At 38.6% G+C, this 23,458-nt stretch overlaps 2 protein-coding genes across 2 annotated transcripts in view; one reads left to right on the forward strand and one right to left on the reverse strand.

Moving 5' to 3' along the window:
* gcm2 (glial cells missing transcription factor 2) lies at positions 1-8,986 on the reverse strand. The gene is made up of 5 exons (XM_036560705.1): positions 8,671-8,986; positions 6,067-6,319; positions 4,125-4,237; positions 2,702-2,827; positions 1-1,302 (listed from the first exon to the last, which is right to left on the reverse strand). The coding sequence occupies exons 1-5, from the start codon at positions 8,764-8,766 to the stop codon at positions 409-411; spliced, it is 1,482 nt and encodes a 493-aa protein (XP_036416598.1). The 5' UTR covers positions 8,767-8,986; the 3' UTR covers positions 1-408.
* sycp2l (synaptonemal complex protein 2-like) overlaps positions 8,940-23,458 on the forward strand; it is a 23,930-nt gene continuing 9,411 nt past the window's right edge. Inside the window, exons 1-24 of the mRNA XM_036560624.1 lie at positions 8,940-8,970; positions 10,105-10,184; positions 11,236-11,355; positions 12,658-12,774; positions 13,846-13,947; positions 14,080-14,104; positions 14,194-14,279; positions 14,405-14,493; positions 14,809-14,843; positions 15,259-15,401; positions 15,516-15,568; positions 15,681-15,726; positions 15,873-15,965; positions 16,284-16,344; positions 16,838-17,007; positions 18,768-18,795; positions 18,896-18,938; positions 19,064-19,097; positions 19,194-19,240; positions 19,333-19,390; positions 22,126-22,175; positions 22,879-22,939; positions 23,012-23,138; positions 23,336-23,385. Coding sequence (XP_036416517.1) covers positions 8,940-8,970; positions 10,105-10,184; positions 11,236-11,355; positions 12,658-12,774; positions 13,846-13,947; positions 14,080-14,104; positions 14,194-14,279; positions 14,405-14,493; positions 14,809-14,843; positions 15,259-15,401; positions 15,516-15,568; positions 15,681-15,726; positions 15,873-15,965; positions 16,284-16,344; positions 16,838-17,007; positions 18,768-18,795; positions 18,896-18,938; positions 19,064-19,097; positions 19,194-19,240; positions 19,333-19,390; positions 22,126-22,175; positions 22,879-22,939; positions 23,012-23,138; positions 23,336-23,385 — 1,749 coding nt within the window. The remainder of the gene's footprint in view (positions 8,971-10,104; positions 10,185-11,235; positions 11,356-12,657; positions 12,775-13,845; positions 13,948-14,079; positions 14,105-14,193; positions 14,280-14,404; positions 14,494-14,808; positions 14,844-15,258; positions 15,402-15,515; positions 15,569-15,680; positions 15,727-15,872; positions 15,966-16,283; positions 16,345-16,837; positions 17,008-18,767; positions 18,796-18,895; positions 18,939-19,063; positions 19,098-19,193; positions 19,241-19,332; positions 19,391-22,125; positions 22,176-22,878; positions 22,940-23,011; positions 23,139-23,335; positions 23,386-23,458) is intronic.

Here is a 23,458-nt window from a genome sequence, read left to right on the forward strand (position 1 = left end):
CATGATTCTTACATCCACTCTTAATTTACAAACAAAAAATTAAATTTCTGTTTTTTTCCCCCCACAGACAACAGCTATAACCAACTTTGGCTTTAACACACAAGTTAAAAATATCCTGAAATGTCTTGTTCTGCAGATTTCATCAGATACGGATCAGGCGTCTACAAGAATATCTTTTCAGCTACAACATTTCAATAGTTCTAAAGCTCAAATACTGCTTATAAATAAGTACACATATTTACAGAACTGAAGGTGTGAAGTGTGAAAATCATTGTTTGTTTTCACCCTAATGTTCTTTGGCCCATTGAGATACGATCAGGAAAACAATCTTTGGCTCCTTTCGGTAAAACTTTCTCACCCTCTGGTCTCCTTTCTCTTGATGACTTGCTTGGCACTAATAGCTTTGAATCAGTACTCTCCGCCCTCGTACCTGTACGGATGTGTCACTCTCTCAGGATAGCTGTTGGAACTGTAGCTGCTGTAGCGGTAGCCCTCAAAGTTCTCTGCCCTTTCGATTTTGGCAGGGAGCGCGTCCTGGTAGGACAGGGCCGTTTTGATCACCCCAGAATCTTCAGGAATCTTCAGGTCAGAGTAGGAAGTGGGTGAAGACTCCTCAAGAAGAGTGTTACAGTTAGACAGGCCCTTCACGTCGTATATGTTTTCCCCGTATTTCACCACAGAAGGCTTGGGGCAGGGTTGGTAAGACACTTTAGTGGTGGTGGTTATGATGGTCTGGAGGGCTGTAGGGGTGGTAGGGGCAGGTCCTGTGTACCTGCATGGGTACTCGCTGTTGTAGTAGTGGTTGGCATTGGCCGGAAGCTGAGGGTATTCCCCTCTTTCCCCGTATGGCCCTTTGCCTAAGATTTGCTTCCAGCTGTGATGCTTGGCAGTGGCATCTGGGAAAGACCTGTCTTGGTGCGGAAGCTGTGGCGTCGTGCTCAGGCCAGGGGTGCTTTTGTTGAGTTCAGCCTCACTCTGAGGGCTGGCAGGGTCCTTATACAGTGCTGTGGGGTAAGGGCTAGAGCCCAGGTAGCCCGGAACCGCAAAGTCGTATCCACAAGGTGGCCGAGCCATGTACAGCCGGTGGTTAGCAGGTTTCTGCAATGGGCTTGGAGTGTCAGCCATGGTGGCAGCACCATGGGCATCATAGGGGAACTTGTAGGGGTTCTCAGGGTTCTGGAATGGCGGATAGTGCTGCGTCTGGATAGGAAAGTTAGACTCAGCGATGATGCTGAAGCGGTCCGGCGCCTCCATGGTCAACTGGTGGATGTTCGGGAAAGGCATGTCGTGGAAGCGGCCAGGCTGAGAAGAAGCAGAAGAAGGTTCATTAGGCCACAAAGCCTCTTCAGATAGAGATACAGCTTCATTGCTCATAGAGGTTTAATTTAACATCTCTTACAGGTAGAGATACAGGGCACATCAGAAAAAATCCTGTACAAAGGTATTTTAGTTGGTCAATATATGTTTAAATGAACACTTCCATTAAATATCATCACTGTCCCAAAATACGTCTCCATTTTTATTTTACATCATTTTAATACGGCAACTGCTTACATAGTCTGAAATTTTCATCATGGATCAATAAAAATGATTGTAAAAAGACTGTATTTAAAGTAACACATTCACTTGCATTAAATGCTGAGAACATCTTGCCCTTCCCTGTAAAGTTACTGTTCTGTTTTTTCCTTTTTACAGTGACTATATGGAAACGGTATATATGGCATTATATGGTCTTAGCCATAGAAGAAAACTACCTACAAACACTATTTAATATATAGATAATAAATATATGAAACTTTAGAAAAATAGGTTCTTACATAAAATAGCACCACTATCAGGAATGTACAGTGGAACACAGCCAAAAACACTGGTTCAAAAATTTTGAGCAATGGTTCATTGATGAATCAGATTTACACAATTTGACCCATCTGCCGAACTTAGGTGATCAGTCTAAATGTTTTATGTCCAAAGTTTCCTTCTTTAATTTTGCACCAAAGTTATGAAGGCTAATATAGATAAAAAGTAATGAAAGTCTATGTCACGTAAAATCTGACTTGATTGAGCTTGACTGCAAAATTAAAAAGGCAAACTTCAGACAACAAACACATCTTGGTCAGTCATTCATGTTTGGGGTACTGGTCAAATTGTGTGAATTCCTTTTTTCATGTAACTATTCCTTTAACATTAGGTTCTTAACTTTAACAATTAACATGTATGAGTTCTAATCTTTTTTTTCTTTAAATGTTTAAAGGCTGGTGCTGACCTTCTTTGCATTTGTGCATTTTTATTTCCTTAACGTAAGTAAAGCAACTGGTCACAGCACAGTCAGCATTTGAAACATGTTTACAGTAAATATTTGTGTGATGAATGTGTTGATGGTGGCTGGTTGTTATGGCACAGCAGAAATAGACAGGAAGTTCCAGTTTCATTCTGATCTGCTCCGAGTCAAGGACTCTAGAATTGTGTACTAATATTGTGTACTAAGAATATGATACTACAGACAGCGGAATATTTTAGATAATAATTTTTTTGGGGAAAGAGCACTGTATGCTGTTGAGCATCTATGCTACCATATAACTTTACTAGGTTTACTCACCTCCTGAGCAAATGGTCGTTTGGTATTCTTATGCTCACACAACCATGTTCACACTAATTTAGAAATACAATTAAGTATACAAGAAATACAATAAATGTATTGTACCTCTGGCTCCATGAGTCTTCTTTTCTGAGTGAAGTGAGGGGAGGACATCCTTCTCTTTACTGCGCTCCTCCTTGCCTCTGTCTCTGACTTGCTCTCAGGTCTAGGGTGGTCGTGTACACCTTTAGCCTGAAACACACGTCAAACCATGAAACATACACTGTTTGCATTTTTATCTATTCACTGTATCATGCATACACCTATACAGCCTGAAAGTGAGCTGTTAAGCCAATTTGAAACTGATACTGTAATTTATGATGCCGTTTGTAGTTTCAGAATGTCTAATTAGGCATGTTCACATGATCACGTGCCCAAAATGGAAATGAGCGTGTGGCACTCCAGCCAAACACTGCCATTGATAATACAGTCTACCACAATAAACAGAATTTATTTTTAATATTTTTATTTTAAAAAGGTTGAATATTTTTTATTCACAACTTCATCAGTAAGACATTTTACTTTGTTTTTATTTTTTAAAATCTCCCATTTGTACACATAAAAAAGGTCATTTTTAAGCATGACAGTCACTAATTAGGCACACTGATGTTATCAGGTGCCCAAAATGAAAATGAGCACGTGACACTCCAGCCAAAAACTGCCATCAGATAATATAAACCACATACTACTATACGACACATACTAAACTACTGAATAGCCTTCTATTGGTGTTTTTGACATACTGTTTAATTTGGTAGTGTATGGTTTTGGATGCAGCCATAATCTACCCTACTGATAGAATTTATTTTTCATTTATTTATTTTAAAAAGGTTGGGATATTTTTATTTACTACTTCCTTAGTGAGACATTCAATTGTCGTTTTAATTCGTTTTTTATTTTTTTTTAATTTTCCAATATGCAGACAAATAAAATTTTTCTTTTGTTTGTTTTATAGTCACTAATTAGGCACGTTGATGTAATGACGTGCCCAAAATGAAATTGAGCACGTGACACTCGAACTAAACAATCAAATAATACAGCTTACACAATTAACAGAACTTAAAAGTTTGGGATTTTTTTTTCACGATCTTGCCATAAAAAATCATTGTCATTAAAAATCTCCAGCAAATGTACCTATAAAAAGATAATTTATTAGTTTGAAAGTCACGTTCATGTGATCAAATGAAATGAAACTCCCAATCAACTAATAGAGCCTGCAATAAACATAATGTAAACAATTACTTTAAACGTTATATTTTGTCACAACTTTGTAAGATAATTATTTGTCTTTTTATTTTATATTTATGTATTTTTTTATCTCAGACCTATAGACTTTTTTTAACATCAGACCTACCGAAAGGGGACTGTTAGAATATTCTGACAACAACACACACACATACAGATTTCATCTGGGAATTTTAGACTATAAGAGAGAGCACCAAAATGTTGATATTTTTCAGATATGCAGTGGGCTAAACAGGACACCCACCTGGAAAAAGATGGCCTTGCCGTCCACTCTCCAGAAGTTGGTAACGGGATAGCCGCTATGTCCTCGACACGGCACGAGCTCAAGAGCTGAGCTGCAGTTTGGACACAGTTTTTCTGACGATGAGAAAAGAATCACCACATTCGTTATAAAGCCGTGATCTTACAGTCAGAGTAAATTAGTCATTAGTGAGCTTATTTCCATCAGCTTTTCAGTCGTTTAATACCACAATTAACATTATTTTACATATAACAGCTTAAATGAACCAAACTCATAGCAAGACATTTATGTACGAAAGACTTCGAGTTTATTGAAACTATGGTTCATAATAACAAGACACAGATAATAATGTTGGCTGTGTCCGAAACTGAAGGCAGCTGTCTCTCAAGGCAGCAGCGGTGTGATGAAGGTACCTGCAGCCGCATCGCCTTTGATACGTCAAGTTGTTATCAAGATACCGACAGACGTTAGCGTTAGTCGTTATAGCTTTTCTTACCCTGAAAAAAAGTCTTTCAAGAAGGCTAGCATGCTGAACCTTTTACAGCCAGAAAGGATTTTTTATTTGTACACAAATCAGTCTTTCTCCTTCACTGTATCAGTGCTGGTGTCTTCTGCTATGTTTTCCTAAGCGCATCGGTCCTGACACGGAGGATTATGGTATTTTTAGGACAGCAAATGATAAATCTACACTGCCTTCAAAAAACCGCCCGAACTGAGGAACCTCAGCAAAAGCGTTTTATACAAACATTAGATTCAGACATGACTGAGTGCCCTCCTGTCTAAGCAGGCAGCGTTTATTACACTTCAGACACGGCCTTAATCTGAGCAGCACTGGCCAATCAAGGGAGGTGAAGTCACAAACAATTATATAAAGAACGTTTTAATTAAATACTTTTATTTCGTTCATCGTTGTTTTTAAAAGATCGAGGCAAAGCTACACAGCTGAGTTTACTGCGCTTTAGCGAAAATCTACCTAGCGTTTCAACTAACTGCACATCTTTCTCAGGAAATGTGAGTACAGGAAAAATGAGACTCGTCTATTTTAACAGATTTTGTGACATACTGAGTTAAATGGGCCTAAATGTTTAAAGTAGCGCAAAATGTGTCGTCTTGACTGGACACATAGACGTATACGTGTGTAGTAAGCGCTTAAATTTACTAAGTGTAATGCAATGAATTACGTTTTTCCAATTTTCAAATGATAGTTTCTTAAGTATATTTATGAGGAAAATAGTGTACTTTTTATTCAGTTCCAGTGCAGTGCAGACTCTTCTGACGTATATTCATTTTACTCCGTTTTCATTTAGGGAGGCTATTTTTACTTCAACTTGAGTCATTATTTAACTGAATATAAATATATATAAAATGTCTGAGTCTGAGACCACCAAATAAACAACTGAAAGGTTTAAGATCTTGCAAAATGTAAAACAAAGGAAAGTTTGGACGATAAAATGAAGAAATATTTGAAATTCTGCACTATTTCTAGGTCGCTGCTCAAACGGGAGCACATTTGTGAAACTCGTGTAAAGGCCTTTGTACAAAACGGTCATAACTTATTTTTAATCTTATTCCGTCCATTTGAAACACATGCTCAGATAAATCTCTGGTGGATTCGATCTATTGATCAGAGGCTTTTGCACAAGTTCATGCCAGCTTGAGTGCACACTGTCGTTAAAAGGGGACACACACCAAATACTACGAATTTTTGAAAAGAATGTAAACATTCTGGGATTCTTCTTTTCACTCAAATTGGTATGCTGATCATTTCAGTAAAACATTGTATTAAATTAGAAAGGAACGCAAAATCGAAGTATTTTCTGTGGTCTTTTGGACCCCACAAAAGTTAAGACTCTGCGCCTCAGACACGATGGACAAAGTCGATCTGGTTTCCCACCAGACCCACTAGTGCTAAATAAATAGAGATGTGCTGATGTTTGGGACTCACTCTGCTGCTTCTGGCGGGCTTTATCGCAGATGGCGGGCCGCAGCTGCAGTTTGGTGCCGTCTGCCAGCGTGCAGCCCCGCGCGCACACCACCACGCCCAGACACGACTTCTTGAGGATCTGGCAGTTGTGGTTGTTGGTGTTGCGCATGGCCCAGCCGCTCAGGTGCCGCTGCGCGTTTTTATCCTCCCCGCTGTAGATGTAGCGCACGTAGCCATCCGTCCACTCCTGGAAGGCGTCGAACTGCTTAGTGTCCTGAGGAAGAAAAAGAGAAGAACGGACACTTTTACACACGTCCCAAAGAGCACACTGAACCCTTACAGGATTAAACACCTCGTTGAATGAACACATTACCTACAGTGTTAAACTGTACATTTCAGGTGCAGATGCTGTCGCTGGGGTGGTACCTTCAAGGGTACATTTTCAGTACCTTTAGTTAGGGAACATAATTGTACAGTAATATGTTTACGTTGCTCTGACTGACTCTGTTTTTGACTTTGGCTTTTATTCTGTTTTTCTGCATAAACTGATGAAAAGGTACAAACACGCCCCATTCTCCCAGGGGATGTGAATGTAGTGTACTTTTAAAGCTCTTAATATCTAAAGGACCATGTTGTACCTTTGAGGAACTTTGTTTGGTTCTTGGTGGACTAAAAGTACCTGGGCTGTACAGTGTATGGTGGAGAATTAAAGTGTTCATTTGTGCCCATTTGGGCTTGTTCGAACACTCAATAGTGCTTATTCAACACTGCATACTCTTTCTAAATAATTCTTTGATTGGACGTATGGTTCCAGGAGAAACCTGTAATTGGTGTGGAACCTGTTTGTGGAGGCTCTTTAAACTTGAAAAAAGTTCTTCACCCTTGCATAAATGTGGAACAGTCCGCCGAACGGTTCTTTAGAGGAACCAAAAGCGGTTTATCTATACCATGGTGACAAAGAACAGTTCTACACCTTTATTCTTCATATTCTTCTTCATTCTATATCATGTAGCCTATTTAACCATTTAGGCCTGTATGTTAATTCATCACCGCATCATTCATTGCTGTGTATTCAAAAAAAACTGTGTTAATTAAACTGCTAGTTAAAAGTTTTTAGCCTTTTAGCTAGAAAAAATATTTGTAAATCACCAATACATTTATTGTTAGCACTCTTTTAACATATTTTATGTTAAGCCACATAGCAAACAAATTACATCTCTAACACAGCATGTGTACTTAGATTATCTTCACTGTCTGTGTTGCATAAAATATTCTGGCTGTGTTACAACACCAAAATATGTGTCCTGAACTCAAAGATGTGTTCAAAAGTAATGGACTGTGTTTTGAGAAAGAAACTTCAATGTGTCAATTCTACACTATGGGCTGGTTCACCAGACAGGGATTAACCCTAGTCTTGTACTACACTTTGCTTTTAATGGAAAATCTCAGTTAAGACTGCTTTGTAGTGCAGGACTAGGCTTAATGCCTGTCCAGGAAACTTAAGTTTTTCCCACATGAAAGGTATATATTTGCACCTGTCCCCTGGAAAAAAGGTATTTAAAGTACACAGTTGAACCTTAAAACCATCATTGTACCTTTGAGGGTACATTTGCATTGTTTACTTTGATGAATGAAGTGTACTTACGCTGTACCTTTTTTCTGACAGTGTAGCAGTATGTCTTATATTGACAAGATAAGTCTCAAACACTGCTGATTAGCACTGATGATTTTAGACATTGTAAATCTTCAAACAAAGAACGACAACATTGAAGAAATTGATCCAGAATGTCATAAAAGAGTCTGTTTTATACACTTTCTAGGACAGATTCAGTATGATGAGATATCATTGAGTAATACAACACACTATAGAACTGCTATTAATTTACTGAATTTCCCTCATCATTTACTTTTGTAATTGAATTAGCCTACTTTACAACAGCTCATTTTTACATTTAGAAAGAATACAGCAGATGTTACTCATCAATAGAATGAACAGTTTGCCATATGTCATATGCTACACTCTCAGAAAAAAAGGTACAAAACTGTTACTGGGGCAGTACCCCTCTTGTCACTGGAGTGGTACCTTCAAAGGGTACATCCCAGTACCTTTAGTCAGGGAACATAATTGTACCACAAGACAATTATGGAATTACATTTTCTAAGTTGTGTTGACTCCGCACACTCCGTCTAGCCTCCAGGCTTTAGGTTATGAAAAGGTACAAATACGCACTTTCCGCCTGGGAAAACCTTATTTAAGGTACACAACATGACCTGACAACCACCGTTGTGCCTTTGAGGGTACATTTACACTGTTTGTACTTTAAAGAACGAAAAATTTACCTGTACAGTACCTTTATTTCTAACAGTGTACATGATGTAATGTCATATAAAAAGTCCAATAGCAAGAGGCAGATGGACTTGAAAAAGAGGAACATCAATCCCTCATTTGAATACAAAACACACTGGATATTTCCCGTAAAGAAAATAGCCTATTATTAGCCCTGCGTTTCCTTTAGGAGAAAACGGTAGAAGTATGTGAGGCGTCGTGTTGACAGAGAGACTCAATCACTGCATGTATTTACTGAAGCTGTTACGGTGTGAGTCAATACGGCTTAAAATATTTACCTGGGGAAGTTTGGGGTCGTTGATGTCCCACGTGAGCTTCATTCCGAACGAGCACACACAGTCCGAGCTGTCAAACTGATCTGCCTGTTTGGACATTTTGCGCAAAAACTGAAGCGTTCAGAGCTCGTGTCAGGCGCCTGTTTGAATTCAGCTCCGAAACATAGCAATCATCAACCGACACAGGCTTGAATTCGAAATGGACTGAGTGAAAACTGTCCACATAATATTGTCCAGTAGCGTCCAGGCAGTGCTCCTAGTCTTCTGAAGGCATGGCGCAAAAAACCGTGCGCTGTGCCGCAGGTGCGCTCTGAGAGCTGGGCGGTGCCGAATGAGCTCAGGTAGGAGCTGAGGTGGGTGTAGACTAGAGAGAGAGAGAGAGAGAGAGAGAGAGAGAGAGAGAGTGAGAGAGAGAGAGAGAGAGAGAGAGAGAAGGCAGGGCCAATGCAGCTTCACTTTCCTTCTGAACAACACAAAACGTACGGCGCACTTCGCCTTTAGCGCGATTATGCTAATTGCATTTTTGCGCCACTGCTCGGTTACTCCTCAGACAGAGGAAACCAAAACAGACATGGCTCAGAGCTATTCCAAAAACGCATTTTTTAGTTCCTAAATTGAAGGACAACAAAACGAGCCTGGCTGCTGAGGGGTCAGTGGCATCAGCGCCCAGCCAAGCGTTTATCCTGATGCCTGCAGTTTCAAAATATCAGTGTCAAAAATCAGAGCTGACCGTTGAGAATCCCACGCAGGCCTTCAGGTGTCAGCAGAAATGTCTGAGAGAGTCTCAGCAAAAGGAAGACTCACCGGGCCGGTGCGGTCCAGGCTGAAGGGTTTGCTGGAGGTCATCAGGTGTGATGTGGAAACCCAACGCCTTTCAGCAGTGCTGACACTAAACAAAACGCAGCTCGCACCGTAAACAGCAGACACTTCAGTTTCAGCCCACCTGCTCTCCTCTCCGCCATGACGTTGATAAAGCACTTGTATGTATCCCTTTGAGTTTCAGCAGTCGCTTGTGTCACCCCTATTTATTTATTTATTTATTTATTTACTTACTTACTTACTTACCTAATTTTTCCGGACTGTTTTGTCTAAAGTGAAGCGTATTTACAGATAAAGAGAAATTAGTTCACAGCAGATTTATACATATTTAGGCTTTTTTATAAAAATGAATTAAAGTAAATTAACATTTCATTCAGTGTGATATATCTGGAGAAGCTCAAGATTTGAGAAGACGAATATTGGGATGGTGGATTTATTCCAATCCTCTCTGCAGATAACGATCAACATCTTGTTCTCGTAGACATTATGTTCTAGATAAAGACGTAAAGAAACCCGGTCTGCTCAGCTGCTTCTGCTCTGTTGTTCTTTTATGAGGTTAGTCTGGTAGGTTCTCATGTGCAGTGATTCAGAAACACGTCTCTGTCCTCATTCCTTCAGCCGTCTATAAACCACCTGCTCATAAAGACGCGTCCTTCATTTGCACTGATATGCAGGCCATTACAAACAGAAAACTATGGGTCAGTTTCCCGGTCAGAGATGAAACCTGGCCTGCACCACAGTCTTACAGTGGAGAAACGCCAATCAGAATCGTTGTAGTTCAGTAGTTTCTTGTTAAAAATAAATACATTAAAAAAGCAGTAGTAGCAGTTGTTGCTGAAGTAGTCGTAATAATAATCATTAATACTGATTATGATAACAACAAGGTGCTTTTATTATTGTTATTATTATTATTATTAAAAAAAAAGTACAAATATTATTAGTAGTAATAGAAATATTGGATATAGCAGTAATAATTTATAATGATAATAAATGATGCTAATAATGACAACAAACAATGACGATGATATTAGTTGTAGTGAGTGATAATAATTTATAATGATAATGATGACAACAAATGATAATTATGGTTATGATGATGATGACGATGATGATGATTATTATTATTATTGCTTTATTTTTATATATTATTTGCCCATCTGTATTCTGGTTAAAATCTGTAAAAAATGAACCGAATGCTCTAACTGATTTTTTTTCAGTGTAGTCATCTTCTGCTCGCAGCCCTTTAGTGCAGGTTTCATGCAGGTGTTCGGAATCAACAATCAGTGTCCGGCAGACCCGCTCTCTGCAGATTAAACTGAAGGAACTCGCGCTTTGCAGGTTTCAGAATGAAATTAGACCAAAAATGACCCTGTGAAAAAAACAACCGAAAAACACAGTGAAAGTGTGCACGTGAAAAGGTGAAGTGAGGAGCAGTGTGTGTGTGAGAGAGAGAGATCTTCAGCTCGCGCGGCTATCTGCTAATGGGGCGCAGCTGTGTCAGTCCGCCTGCTCAGAGCTCGCACGTCAGAAATGAATGTAAGTTTATTTTGACAACAAATTCTATCACGTAAATGTGTTTTTGTCTGTATAAACGGCTAAACAAACCTACCGGTGATTTCTGTTTGTAGATTATTAGCGAAACAAATGAGCAGACACTGCTGAACTCTTCATTCTAAGAGCAAAACAAATCTTTTATAATCTCATGCAGATTTATTTGAATGCGTTTAACTTTTTTGTTTGTTTACGCAGCTTGCAAAAAGACTAGAGGATGCATTCTTCAGTAACAATGTTCTCTCGGCCGTTATGGTTATTCTTGAGGAGAAATCTTCCACATCTCTGGTCGACCGGCTGGACGAAGTTGCAAGCAGGGTATCTGATTTAAAGACGCCGCTGTTTATCTGTAGACTTATTTTTATCGTCCACGTGTATGTAGGCTGCATGTTTGATTGCATATTTTAAGTAAATGTTGTTGCATGGACACTGTGCAATCATCTTATAGATGAATGCAGGCACTCTTTTTAAAGTTTATTTATTGATTTATTTTTAAACCAGTGTGACACGCGTAAACAAGCTCTTCCTTGGCTTTTGTTCACACTGCTCATGTTCCCTAATTGGCCTATTGGAGAAGCAACAGAGAGCTCGCAGGTCTCCCAGTCACTTATTACTAATCCCACCTGTTTTCCGAGTCCCGCCTCCTTCCCAAAGACTGGCAAGTAGCTTTCAATCGCAAGCGAGACTTAACTATGTCTGGCCACGGGTGGAGACAAAACAGCTCTGTCTTTAATAGGCACTAAAATGTTAGGTAATTGGTTAAGGCTAAAGTCAACATCTGCTCCTGCGTTTTCTATTGTTTTTTTTCCTATTGAACAGTACGAGTAGGTTAAACGTTTTTTGTTTTCTTTTTCACAAGCTAAACCAAAAAAACTCTTCTTATTTGGTCAGCTGGCATGTCTTGAACAAGTGGGCTCGTTCTAGCGAGTTCAATAAACGGCGACAGGCGTCTAGTTCTAGTTTCGTCTTGTTTTGTTCTAGTAAAACACTGTCTGTGTTGTACCGTAGACAAAATAAGGTTTTATTATCCGCGACAGGAGGACAGTAGTCAGAGGAATTGAAGATTTCAGCTGTGGCCAACGTGTGGCGCTGTGTCTCCATCTACCACGAGGCAGACGACGCTGTGCCTTAGGCCAAGCAAGGCCATGCAAGACTTCTTTTCATGAAGGCTTAATGCATTATCCTGCTGGGAAGTGAACCGTTCGTTTTGCCTGTTTGGTAAAATTCACACAGACTCGCCGCGTTTGATAGTGATCACTGAACTGTCCAGGCGATTTACTTACAAACACGAAGTGGGCCTATAAGCTTTAGATGCCCAGTGAATCTCATGGGTAAATAAATTACTTGGTGAAAAATCCATTGTGATCCATTAGCCGAGACATATGTATCGTGTATTATGCTCTTTTCAGTTTGCAGTGGAGCTACGAGGCTAATGTAGCTAAAAAGTCACGTCACCCAATAACGCCAGACATGTCTTGGCCAGCCCACTACATGTGGGTTTATGAAAAGACTGTGTACACTTGATTTTTTTTTGCCGAACCATTCTTTTAAACTGTTAGTCATATGAGGTTTGTTTCTGTGAGGTGTTTTTTGGGACACATCTCATGTTTCTCTTCACAGGAACTACAGAAAAATGAATTCAAAAATGTTACACTCATACTGCGAGCCTTTGAACAAATCATCTCCAAAGACAAAGACTGCATCAACATACTTGTCCATCAAGGTGTCGTCATAAAGATAAGTGTCCTCTTTTTATTTGCCTCGTAGCCTTTTTACATGTCTTCCATCCGGCCCTCAAACTACTTCAGCATAGTCCAGATCCAGACATAGATGGTTAAAGAGGAACTCCACTGATTTTAAAAAGAAGCCATAATTGTTTACAGTGGTGGTGATGGGAACCAGACATCTGAAGAGTTTAATGCTTCTTAAAGCACCCTCACAGTCAGTTATTACACAAAATTGTTATGTTTTGGCCTAAAACATTTTTTAAATACACATGGTGTGAATAGGTACATGAAGAGAACTGTATGGCAAAGACATTTCACATTTACCCATCTTTTACCATTATTGTATGTAAAACTCAGAAGACACATGTATGTTCACTGAAGGTTTTGGATGGTAAATAAAATGGCTATATTTGTATTGTACACATCATGATCCCTGGTTCCTATCACCACCACTGTAAAGAAATCTGAGTCGGTACATTTCTCAAAAATGGAGCATTACACATGTCAACAACTAAAGTAGGCAGACTTTTAAAAATTGGCGGAATTCCCCTTTATGGACTGTCCACCTCAAGTGGTTAAAAAATGTAAATGATGCGCATATCATTGTATTTCATACTTGATGGTGCTGGTCTGTCTATGCCATCTATCCTTTTTTTTTTATCCCTCCATTTCTCCCCACTGATTTCATTATTCCTCAGCGTTGTGCAGTTACTAAATAACTACAAATACACTTACTAAACCTTAAAGATTTAGGGTTTTATCTCAAGAAAAAGGTGGAATCACTGCACACTCAATAAATATGTAATTTTGGTTAAAAGAACAATACACAAATTTGGATAAAAGTGTGTAGATAGTATAATATTTCCTCTGTTGCATGAAACCATATACTTTTTAAAACTCCTTGTCCTAAGTTTTAAGTTAGACAGTTCCCCTATGCCTAGTTTTCATGCTCTTGGAATGGGCTTTGGCAGGCCAGTTCAGTGATCCCTTAGAGTTAAATAATTGAAAAATAGAGCAGTAGAAAAGTAGTAGGACTAATCTGTTGTCTTCAACCATGCTTTATCTTCTTTTTGAATTACACATGCTGAATTGGTTTGAAAGGGTCTCTGAACATCTGAAGATGCAGCAGAAAGCCTCCAAGGGCCCGGTGCAGCTCATGGAAGTCTTCTATGAAGTGTCCATGGTAATGCCTTGAAGTAGAACTGTTTCCAATTTAGTCATCAAATCCTGATTGTTCTCAGCTACTTAGTTTTGTACATTCCGTTCAGGATGTCATCAGCACTGCTACTTTGACTTCATCATCTTTCTCTTTCAGAGTCTTTGCCAGAGTGATGTTGAAGGTGGGCCTTACTGAGATTTCAGTCACAGCATTATTTTTAGTGGATGCATTGTACATGATGAAGATTATTTACGATTGTGTATGTGGCAGACAACGGTAAGATTCTGGAAGTACTTCTGCTGAGGTTTGGCGCTGTTGTGATTGACCAAGAAGTGAAATTTGGTCTGCGGCTGGAGGTATGAGAGAGAGAATCTTTGGGAAACAAATATATAAATCCAAATGTATTGCCTTAGTTGCTTCTGAATTGACCAGATTAAGATTTGAAAATTAAATCTTGGTTTCTATTGACCTGCCCCAACAGGCGATTAAGACCATAAACTCAATGTTGGACAATTCTTCCAAAGAGTTTCGGAGAAAGATCTGTCAGTCTGATGATCATAACTTTCTGCTGTAAGTCACTTTATTTGACTGTTTTCTATTCGTTAATTGTCTCTGTTAATTTGGCCTACAGTATTTTGTTGCTAAAGTGACAGTCAGCCAAATCAATATTACTCATCTTGATTTAAACTGTCTAGATAGATACATTTGGAATATGATAGAGGTGTTTTATCCTCTAAGTAGTCTTAAGCAAGTATAAGCAAACATGCTGCCTCCCAGTGGAATAAAGTTTACCCTACAGCTTCAATAGCCTTACTACTTTTACACAGTACCATGTTTTCAGTTTCTCATTTTAGTGAGACTTCTTGTGCTGGTTGTTTCTTTCAGCGAGGAGTTTGCTAAGGTGATAGTAGATGTTGGTGGTAAGTCAACATTTCCATGTGTTTTGGCTAAGTAAGCCTCAGTTTAATTGCCACTTATATGGCTTATGGGCATGACATGCTTTTTGTGCCCTAATCCATTGTTTTCCCCATAAAATAATTATTTAATGACATTTTCGGGGGGGCAAAATGATAAAAATGAATGCGTACCATTATAAAAGCTAAGAAACAAATATCAGTACATTCAGTAGATTCTTGTAGATACAAAATGAATCATATCCTTTTTAATAAGAATATTTTACATGATAATTTTTAAAACCTTGTTTGTCATTGACTCGTATTTCATTTCATCAACACTTACAGCTTATGCAACCTGTGCGCGAGTTAAATGATACTGGTCGTTATGTGTGTATATACAGTCAATAAGAATGTACATTATGCTGTTGCTGCTGTGAAGATTATGAAATGCAGGTGGCCGTATCTGAGGCACTCTGTCGAATGACTCCAAAGAAACTGAGGGAAGAATTGGTTGGCAAGTGGTTTAACTATAGAAGCTTTGCATCCACTTTCACAGCAATAAGGGTCAAAGAGTTTGAAACGGTATGTTCATACAGCCACAAACCCTTGTTTTAAGAAGAATGATGGTGAAATTCAGAATGTAGTATGAATGACTTTTTGTATTTCTCCTTTATCTTTTATTGCCTTTGTGTAAAGGACTGTAGGATATTTCTAAATGAACTCAACAGCTATTTTGGAGACTCGAGAAGGTACCTGCATATTACTAGTACAGTATAATCTATTCAATATACAGTGAAGTTGTATTCTATAACCTAAATTGTTTTTTGTGAATGTGACGTTTTCCATCTCTCTAACATGCAGAGTTTTTTCATTTCCGTGCACTAGGGCATTTCTGGACTTTACTGAGGTAAGCATGAAGGTGGGAAATTAGATGACCAGTGATGTACAGAACAGTGTGTATACCGAAAGCATTTTACATTTTGTAAAAAAAAATAAATTGTACATTTCATGTGGCTCCAGTGTCCTTCATGACCTCCATTTTGTATTGCATAGTTGTTTAAACCTGAGGATGAGCTTCTGAAGGAGTTCTGGGTGGACTTCAATGTTGGGACATCCTGCATCAGCTTCTTTGTGCACGACCCAGAGGTGTGTTCAGATCCAAACAAGTTGTCTACATGTTAGATCAAAAACTTGCAAAGTACTTCACCCAGCCAAATCCAAGCCACTAGGCCTAAAATATTTTTATTTATAGCAAATTTACAGAGTTATAACTTTGAAACACTCTTTGTGTATTTTTATGAATTTCCAATTATGAGGTCTTTTTTGGACTCTGGGTATCTATCTATGGTGTTTACTTATTTGTGAACACTGGAAGGGAGTAATATATGGGAATACACTGATCTTAATATTTGTTCTTTGTTCATTATGGAACAGATCTGTATTGTTTTGTTTCTCATATATTAGGGAACTCTGTGGGAACTTATTCATCTTCCTAAAGAAGCTCTCTGCACATACAGCCTTCGAGGTGAGTCTCAATTCATCCCCATGAGGTCCACTCACTTATAATGATTATGTACCAAAATCAGTCATGTTTCTGTTATTGTGTCTTGAAGACTGACATGTACATGAGCACTGTTGTGATTGGCTGCCCTGTATTGTGTATCATTCAAAAAGCAATCTATGCTGAAACACTCCTTATAACTTAAGCATGAGTGAGTGGGACTTAACCCCTGTCGGCTAAATATGTGGATATGTGAAAATGCTTCGGTTTTGTGACATTACAAATTTCAAACAAGCTGTTTTTGCAGCTTAATTTCAGTATATGGACATTTTGAAATGTTACCAGTGTTTACATACCTAATTGAAGTCTTTTATTTATAAACATGAATAAAATTTGGTCTTTTATGATCTGGGGCCCTTTAAGGTATTTTACAAAATGTTTACTGTTCAACAGATCTTCCATAATTTTGTTGAAATTCTTGAGTGAAATAACCTTTCTCTGTCTCTCCTCTCATTAGAATGTGATGATCGGAAGCTTTTGAGTGTTCATATGAATGTTGATGTCTCTCATGGCAACACAGTCGGCAAAATGGTCCAGATTGCCTTTGACTCGAAGTATGACATCCAGACTGCAGTGGAGAAAGTCTTTGGTAGAGGAGAGGATTCGCAATTACCAGAAGACCCAAAGGTGTGTTAGCCCTACAGCTTTACAAATGTGGACAATGTGTCAGCAGCATGTGGTCGCATTACTGAGCTACAGTACTTAAGTTATATTCTTTGAGGCTTCATCATACAGTAGTAAAAGGCTTCCCCTGTTGGCAATGGGCTTTGCTACTGGAGTCAAACTACCAACATGCTATACTATGTCATAGTAAAGTAAAGAACAGCAGATGAATGCTTTGTTGATTGATGGTACCTAATTATTTTCTGAAGAGCTTACACTTTGGCAAAAATTTTGGAAAAGTTCAAAGGTTTTTCAGGTTTTTTTTTTCGATCAGTCCAGGTGGGGGATGGGTTCAAAGCCTTTACAACATCCTTTCTGTCCTGAAGGGGTGCTTGTGCATAAATATGATCTGTGTTTGGAAAAAGAAATGGCCATTTTAAGTTACTCACACACAAGTTATCACAGCTTACTGGGCTTAAATAATGAATATTTGAAGACTGTTTGCCCCTCACTTTTAATTGAAATAATAAGCAGACAAAATGTCTAGAGTGGGAGTACACAGAGCTGCCACAGCCAGTGAAGCAAGCCATCATTAGGTTGAAAAATCAAAACAAACACATTGGAAAAATAGTGAAGAAGTTGGGTGTGGCCAAATCAACTGTTTGGTACATTCTTAAAAAGAAAGAATGTACTATTGAGATCAAAAGTACCCAAAGCCTGGAAGACCACAGAAAAAAACTGGTGGATGACTGAATAATTTTCCCTGGTGAAGAAACCCCCCCCTCTTTCACTGCAGTTCAGAATATATCAAGACCTCCAGGTGGTATATCAAGACCTCCAGGTGGTAAACATGTCTGTGTGAAAGTCAACAATCAAGATAAGACTTCAACAGTGTAAATAAAGAGTGTTTACCCCAAGATGTAAACCATTTGTAGGCCTAAAAAACAGTAAGATCAGATTAGAGTTGGTCAAAAAACATCTAAAAAACACAGTACAATTCTGGAATATCTTATAAACAGATGAGAGAAAGATTTGTGCTGGAATAAAGAGAGAGTATGGAAAAGGGAAGGAACTGCTCATGATCCTAAGCATGATGATATTGTTATTTTGTAGATATGTATTCTCAGGGAATGGTTCCCTTGTATTTACTGACTGTATTGTAACTGCTGACAAAAGACAAAGATTTTTTTGCAGCAGCAAAGTCAGTCACCTTACCTCAACATGCATTTTGCTCACTGAATGCAAAACTGAAGGTAAAGCAGAACCTCAAAAACAAGCAAGAACTGATGGCAGCTGCAGGAAAGACCTGGCAGAGCATCACTGGTGAACAAAGAACCCAAGCATCTGGTGATGTCTGTGGTTTCCAGACATTAGGCTGTCACTGAGTGCAAAGAATTTGCCGTAAAGTATTTAAAAATGACAGTTTCATTTATGATTGTCCAAATATTTTTGTGGCCCTAAAATGGAAGGGGGCTATGTATAAAAATGGTTGTAATTCCTACACTGTTCACCCATTTTGGATGTAAAAGCTAAAAGTCTGCAGTTTGAGCTATTTAATTTCAACTCTCATATGCTGAAGTAGAAAGCTGAAATATTTTGTTGACATCTCGATATTTATGGACCTGACAATATGTACTTTTGTGTGATGTTTTAACCAGGAAAATATAGTAAATAATAATTAAAAAGCATGCTGAGCCCTAGGCTAACATTCTACTGGTATTTATCCTGTGAGGTACTAAATATGTGTGAAGTAAGCATTTGTTTATGGAACATCTTGTTTGCAGCATGTCGCATCAGTTTGGGAAGACTCAGGTGCGTTAAACGTGACATTATCCACAAAAATTCATATTTCGCATTGAACTTAATTGTTCAAATCATTTTGATTAATGTAACTTTTTTTTTGGTCCTGTAGGAATCCCGGTTACTCTGACTGATAGTGCACCAAAACTTTCCAGGTATTTAGTTCTTAATATTAATTATAAAGAGCATGAAGAGCCTTTTTTGTGTTACCACAATTTTCAATTTATAAATTTATATATCATGAATCACTAAAACATTGATGCTTGCCCCCCCCCCCCAGTCTTCCTGTTACAGATACTGCTGGAAGACCTCACGTAACTACCTTTTCTAGTGAAACAAGATAGGACTGATAAATTGAGTTTTTTTTCACAATGTTGTGGTGGCTTTTGTATTTCTTTGCATTTCTCCAGGTTTCCTTTGTAATTCAGAGTGGACCAAGCCACCTGCCATCACCTAAGTGAGCTTCTATCTGTATAGATATTTTTCTTACACAGAATCTATTTACAAAATGGTGTCACCAGAGCGTTTGTATGTTTTTGGTACATACAGAGTCAGAAGAATCCAAGCGGAAGACAGTTTTTGTCTAAGAATCGATTCAGACACAGAGGTAAGTTAACTGTAGTTAATACACATGCGCTCATAGCATGCACGGTATTCTGGGCAGTGTATAAAGAACCCCACTGACTTCAGCTGAATTTGAGACAGTGTTTTTTTATACCTCCCACCATTACATATTACATAATACATTATATATTGTAATACTACGATAATATTTTGGGTCCTAAATAAAATCAATCCGATCATATTTCACATTTGTAAAGCAAAAATTAAAATTAAGTCAATTGAATTAAGTAATACAAAAGTTTGACTGCCCCTGTTCAGATTAAATGTTTTGTTGATTTCTGCATTTCCAATAAGTTAACACATCCTCTACAGAGACCACACTTTTGCATGTTTAATGCATGCATGATTCCTTTTTATTTGCTAAATTGAATGAATTTAACATATTGGGGGGACACATTATGGTTCATATGGCACATTTTATGTTTTGTTTTTTCCAAAGTGTTAAACTCATCAAATAATTATGTATTTAAATCTGCAGAAAATGCTATATTTAACTTTATTCTCTGTAGAGCATGTCTTATTTTCACTTATTTTCTAAAACATGTATTTTGACCATGGAGTGTTCCAACATTTGCATGCGACTGTATGTTTATAAAGTTTAACAAATTCTAAGGGAAATATGGTAAAATAATACTCAGTGAATAAGTAAATGTGTTTGTGATGTGCATCATTTCTTATTTTGGAAACAACATATAACCATTGAAAAATAACTAAACAAATGGATAAATGAATGGTCCATACTCATCGGGGCCTCTTGTGGTGTGGGGGCCTTAAGTGCCTGCTTATTTTACTTATAGCAAGAAACAGCCCTGTTAACATACATGAATTTCATGCAGTGATCTCAAACAAGCTAAATGGGTAGCAAAAACTGGCTTTACTGTTAGACTACTCACTTTCAAATGCCTGCACACAGCATTGACTGCAAGTTCACTAAACAGTCATAATTCAAGTTTATTAAAAGTTTGACGTGCCTATGTTAAGAGCTCTGCTTCTACCGAGTGAGTGGATGTATATATGATTGCCTCAGGTGACCGTGTCAGAAACTCTGAACCACTCGTTTCTCACTGCTGTATCAGGGAAGTCTCATGACAGGGAGCCAGAGACTATTACATTCATGGCTGCTTTGTGGAGGTACCAGGTCAGTGGGGTTCAGTTATAAGTGTGGCAGAGGTCCTTAAAAGCAGTCCTTAGTGCAGACTTTTAACTGCTGGAGAGCGTGTTGCTTTGCTCAAAGTATCTGTTTTCCTTTCCTTAATATACTCTGGTTCTGGTGGACATATCCAATTCAGCCCACAAAAAAATTTACATCTACTCCTTTAACAGACTCTCTAATCCAAGTGGCTTTCAAAATACTAACAGTGGAAGCTAAATTAATGAAAAGTACTCAGAGAATCTGTGAGGATTTGACATTAAGGACAAAAACTCGAGCATAGCTTTTTATTCTCCCCAATTTAGTCGTCTCCAATTCCACCCGCTAGTTAGGACTCCCCCAATCACACGATGCTATCAACGCTGGGAGGCTAACACAGGCTTCCTCCGAGACCTGTGAAGCCAACCACCGCTTCTTTTCGAACTGCCGCTCACGCAACGTCACTGGACAGCAGAACGCGCTCGGAGGAAAGCGCCAACCGCCAGATCTGTTACGTAAGCTAACAGACGCCTGCGCTGACTAGCATCGCGCTGGGTGATGGGGGAGAGAGAGAGCGAGGCCAAATGTGCTCTCTCGAACTCCCGGCTACGGATGGCTGCAGCATCACCAGGGATCGAACTCGCGATCTCCTGATGATGGGGCCAACGCTTGGACGGTTGCGCCACTCGGGAGCCTCGAGCATAGCTTTATCTGGTTAAACAAATAAAGGTGAATCTTGGGGTAAATTCTTAAACTCTTGAGTTGGCTAGAATTGGATTAACAGCCAGGTACTATGTTGGGGGGTGTATTTGAGGACGTGAAATTTGTGCATTGTAGAGAAACATACCAACGGAGAGGTAATGATCTACAACACAAATAAAGCCATTTTATTAACCATCCAAAATGACCTGTGAACCTATGTGTCTTCTGGGTATTTACATGTAATGTTGATAATAATAAAATAGTGATACATATGAGAACTACATTTTCTTTGGGGACTATTTTGCCTCACAGCATAAATGTATTTTTAAATCATACCTCAAAACTATCACAAAACAATGTCTTGGGCATCAGGAAGCTTATTACATGAAATAGTAATGAATAACTTTGTGAGGGAGCTTTTAAAGACATTAAACGCTTCAGATGTCTGATTCCTGTCACAACCACCATGACTTTCTTTACTTGGTACTTATTTACTTATGCAGAAATTCTGAAAACTAGATGGAATTCTCTTTAAATGTATCCCTGAGGTGAGGTGAGTAAAGATACGTTTAGCTGTAGTCTGCTTTGATTTAAAATGAGCCCTTTTTATAATATACCCTCCAGGTTGCTATAGAAGTAAACAGCTTTGTTTTGAAGGAGCGAAACTGTGTGTATCTCTCTTGGGATGCATTCTCAAGTCTTCTAATTGTTTAATCTGAACTTAGAAGCCATTCCTTTAGCCCATGTTTCTTTTGAGAGATTCTCCTATTAGGTCTTCTCAAATGAAATATTTTGGAACTTTTGACTTTAATGCCTTTTTGATGTATGAGTGGAATATGAAGTTTAATGAAAGGTTAAAGTTGCTAACTGAGATCTCTGTTCTCTAGGTGGCACGGGCTAAAGCTACTATCTTCGGTCAGCCTCTTTCTTCTAATGGGTAAGGAGAATCAAACTCGAACCCATAGCAGTATCTTTTTGTATCACACAGAGGCAAAACTCAGATACCATATTTCCTCACTGTAGTTTTATGGATAGTCAGACAGTATCAGTTGTATTTGTGCAAAATCAATGGTTGAGATGAAAACATACATTCAGAGTGTTGTGAAACTTGGTGCAGGTTTATTTACGTTGGTAGTGATGGAAACCATGTGGAGGATGGTGTGGGAGATATCGGCATTTGTGACCAGTGAAATGACCAGTGAAACTATGTGTCCATTGAGTTTTATGCGATGTTAATAAAAGTAAAATAGTGGTAAACTGGGGACTGTTTAACTTTACAGTATTCTGCATTTATCTCTCTGCTACACATGTATTTTAAGAGTACATTTTAGACCAAAATCTTATCTCAAAACTTGAAACAATGTCTCAAATGTCAGGTAGTGCAATCAAACCTGGTCATGTAGTAACTGTCTGTGAAGTAGAGGTATTAGATGTCTCAGACATCTGGTTCCTTTCTCCGCTACCGTGACGATTCTCACTTGGCAAGTTTTTCTGGAAGGGTGCATTTCACATGAAACCACTGTGGATGGCTTTTTATTTTTACATGTTAACCATTTAATTAAGCAGTATTTTTTGAAAAATCTGTGAAATTTAAATGTAAAATTTTAATTATTTGCACTGGCAATATGTATTTTTCTCAGGTCTGTTAGCTCTGTTAGGTCTCTTCCTTCCACCATGAGTGAAATGAAATCTGTACAGAAGGTGAGTGAAACTGAAATCACAACTACCTTAAATGTCCCAAGCATATAATGGACTTTTTTATTAATTGTGCAGAGGAAACTAAGGCCATTTCACTCTGAGAGTGACAGCCATGCTCTAGCCAGCGAGAGGCGTTCTTCCAAAGAGACGCCTCGCCACGACTACACCAGAAAAAAGCCGCGACTGAAGAGTAAACTCAAAGGTACGTGTGCATGTCACTTTCAGTCTTCTAAGACGCCAAGATCTACACAGATGTGTTTTTGTCTTGTTTTTTCCTGTGTTCAGCTAATTATCAATATAAGGTGAGTCAAGCAAATGTTTTGTGAGATCTGCTGTTCTGTAGTCTGTGTACAGTAAATCTGACTTTTGACCTACTTTTACATACTTTTCTCCCTATAGTTCTCCCACTTTCTTCACCCAGTAGTAGCAATGAAGATGAGTACTTCAAGGTAGTCCACTTCATTTAAGCCTTAGTTGTAGCACTTGACATGTTTTTCAGCTGAAATACTCCAGAAATACTCT

This window comes from Colossoma macropomum, unplaced genomic scaffold (genome assembly GCF_904425465.1).
Source record: "Colossoma macropomum unplaced genomic scaffold, Colossoma_macropomum, whole genome shotgun sequence".
In the NCBI taxonomy this organism is placed as follows: Eukaryota; Metazoa; Chordata; class Actinopteri; order Characiformes; family Serrasalmidae; genus Colossoma; species Colossoma macropomum.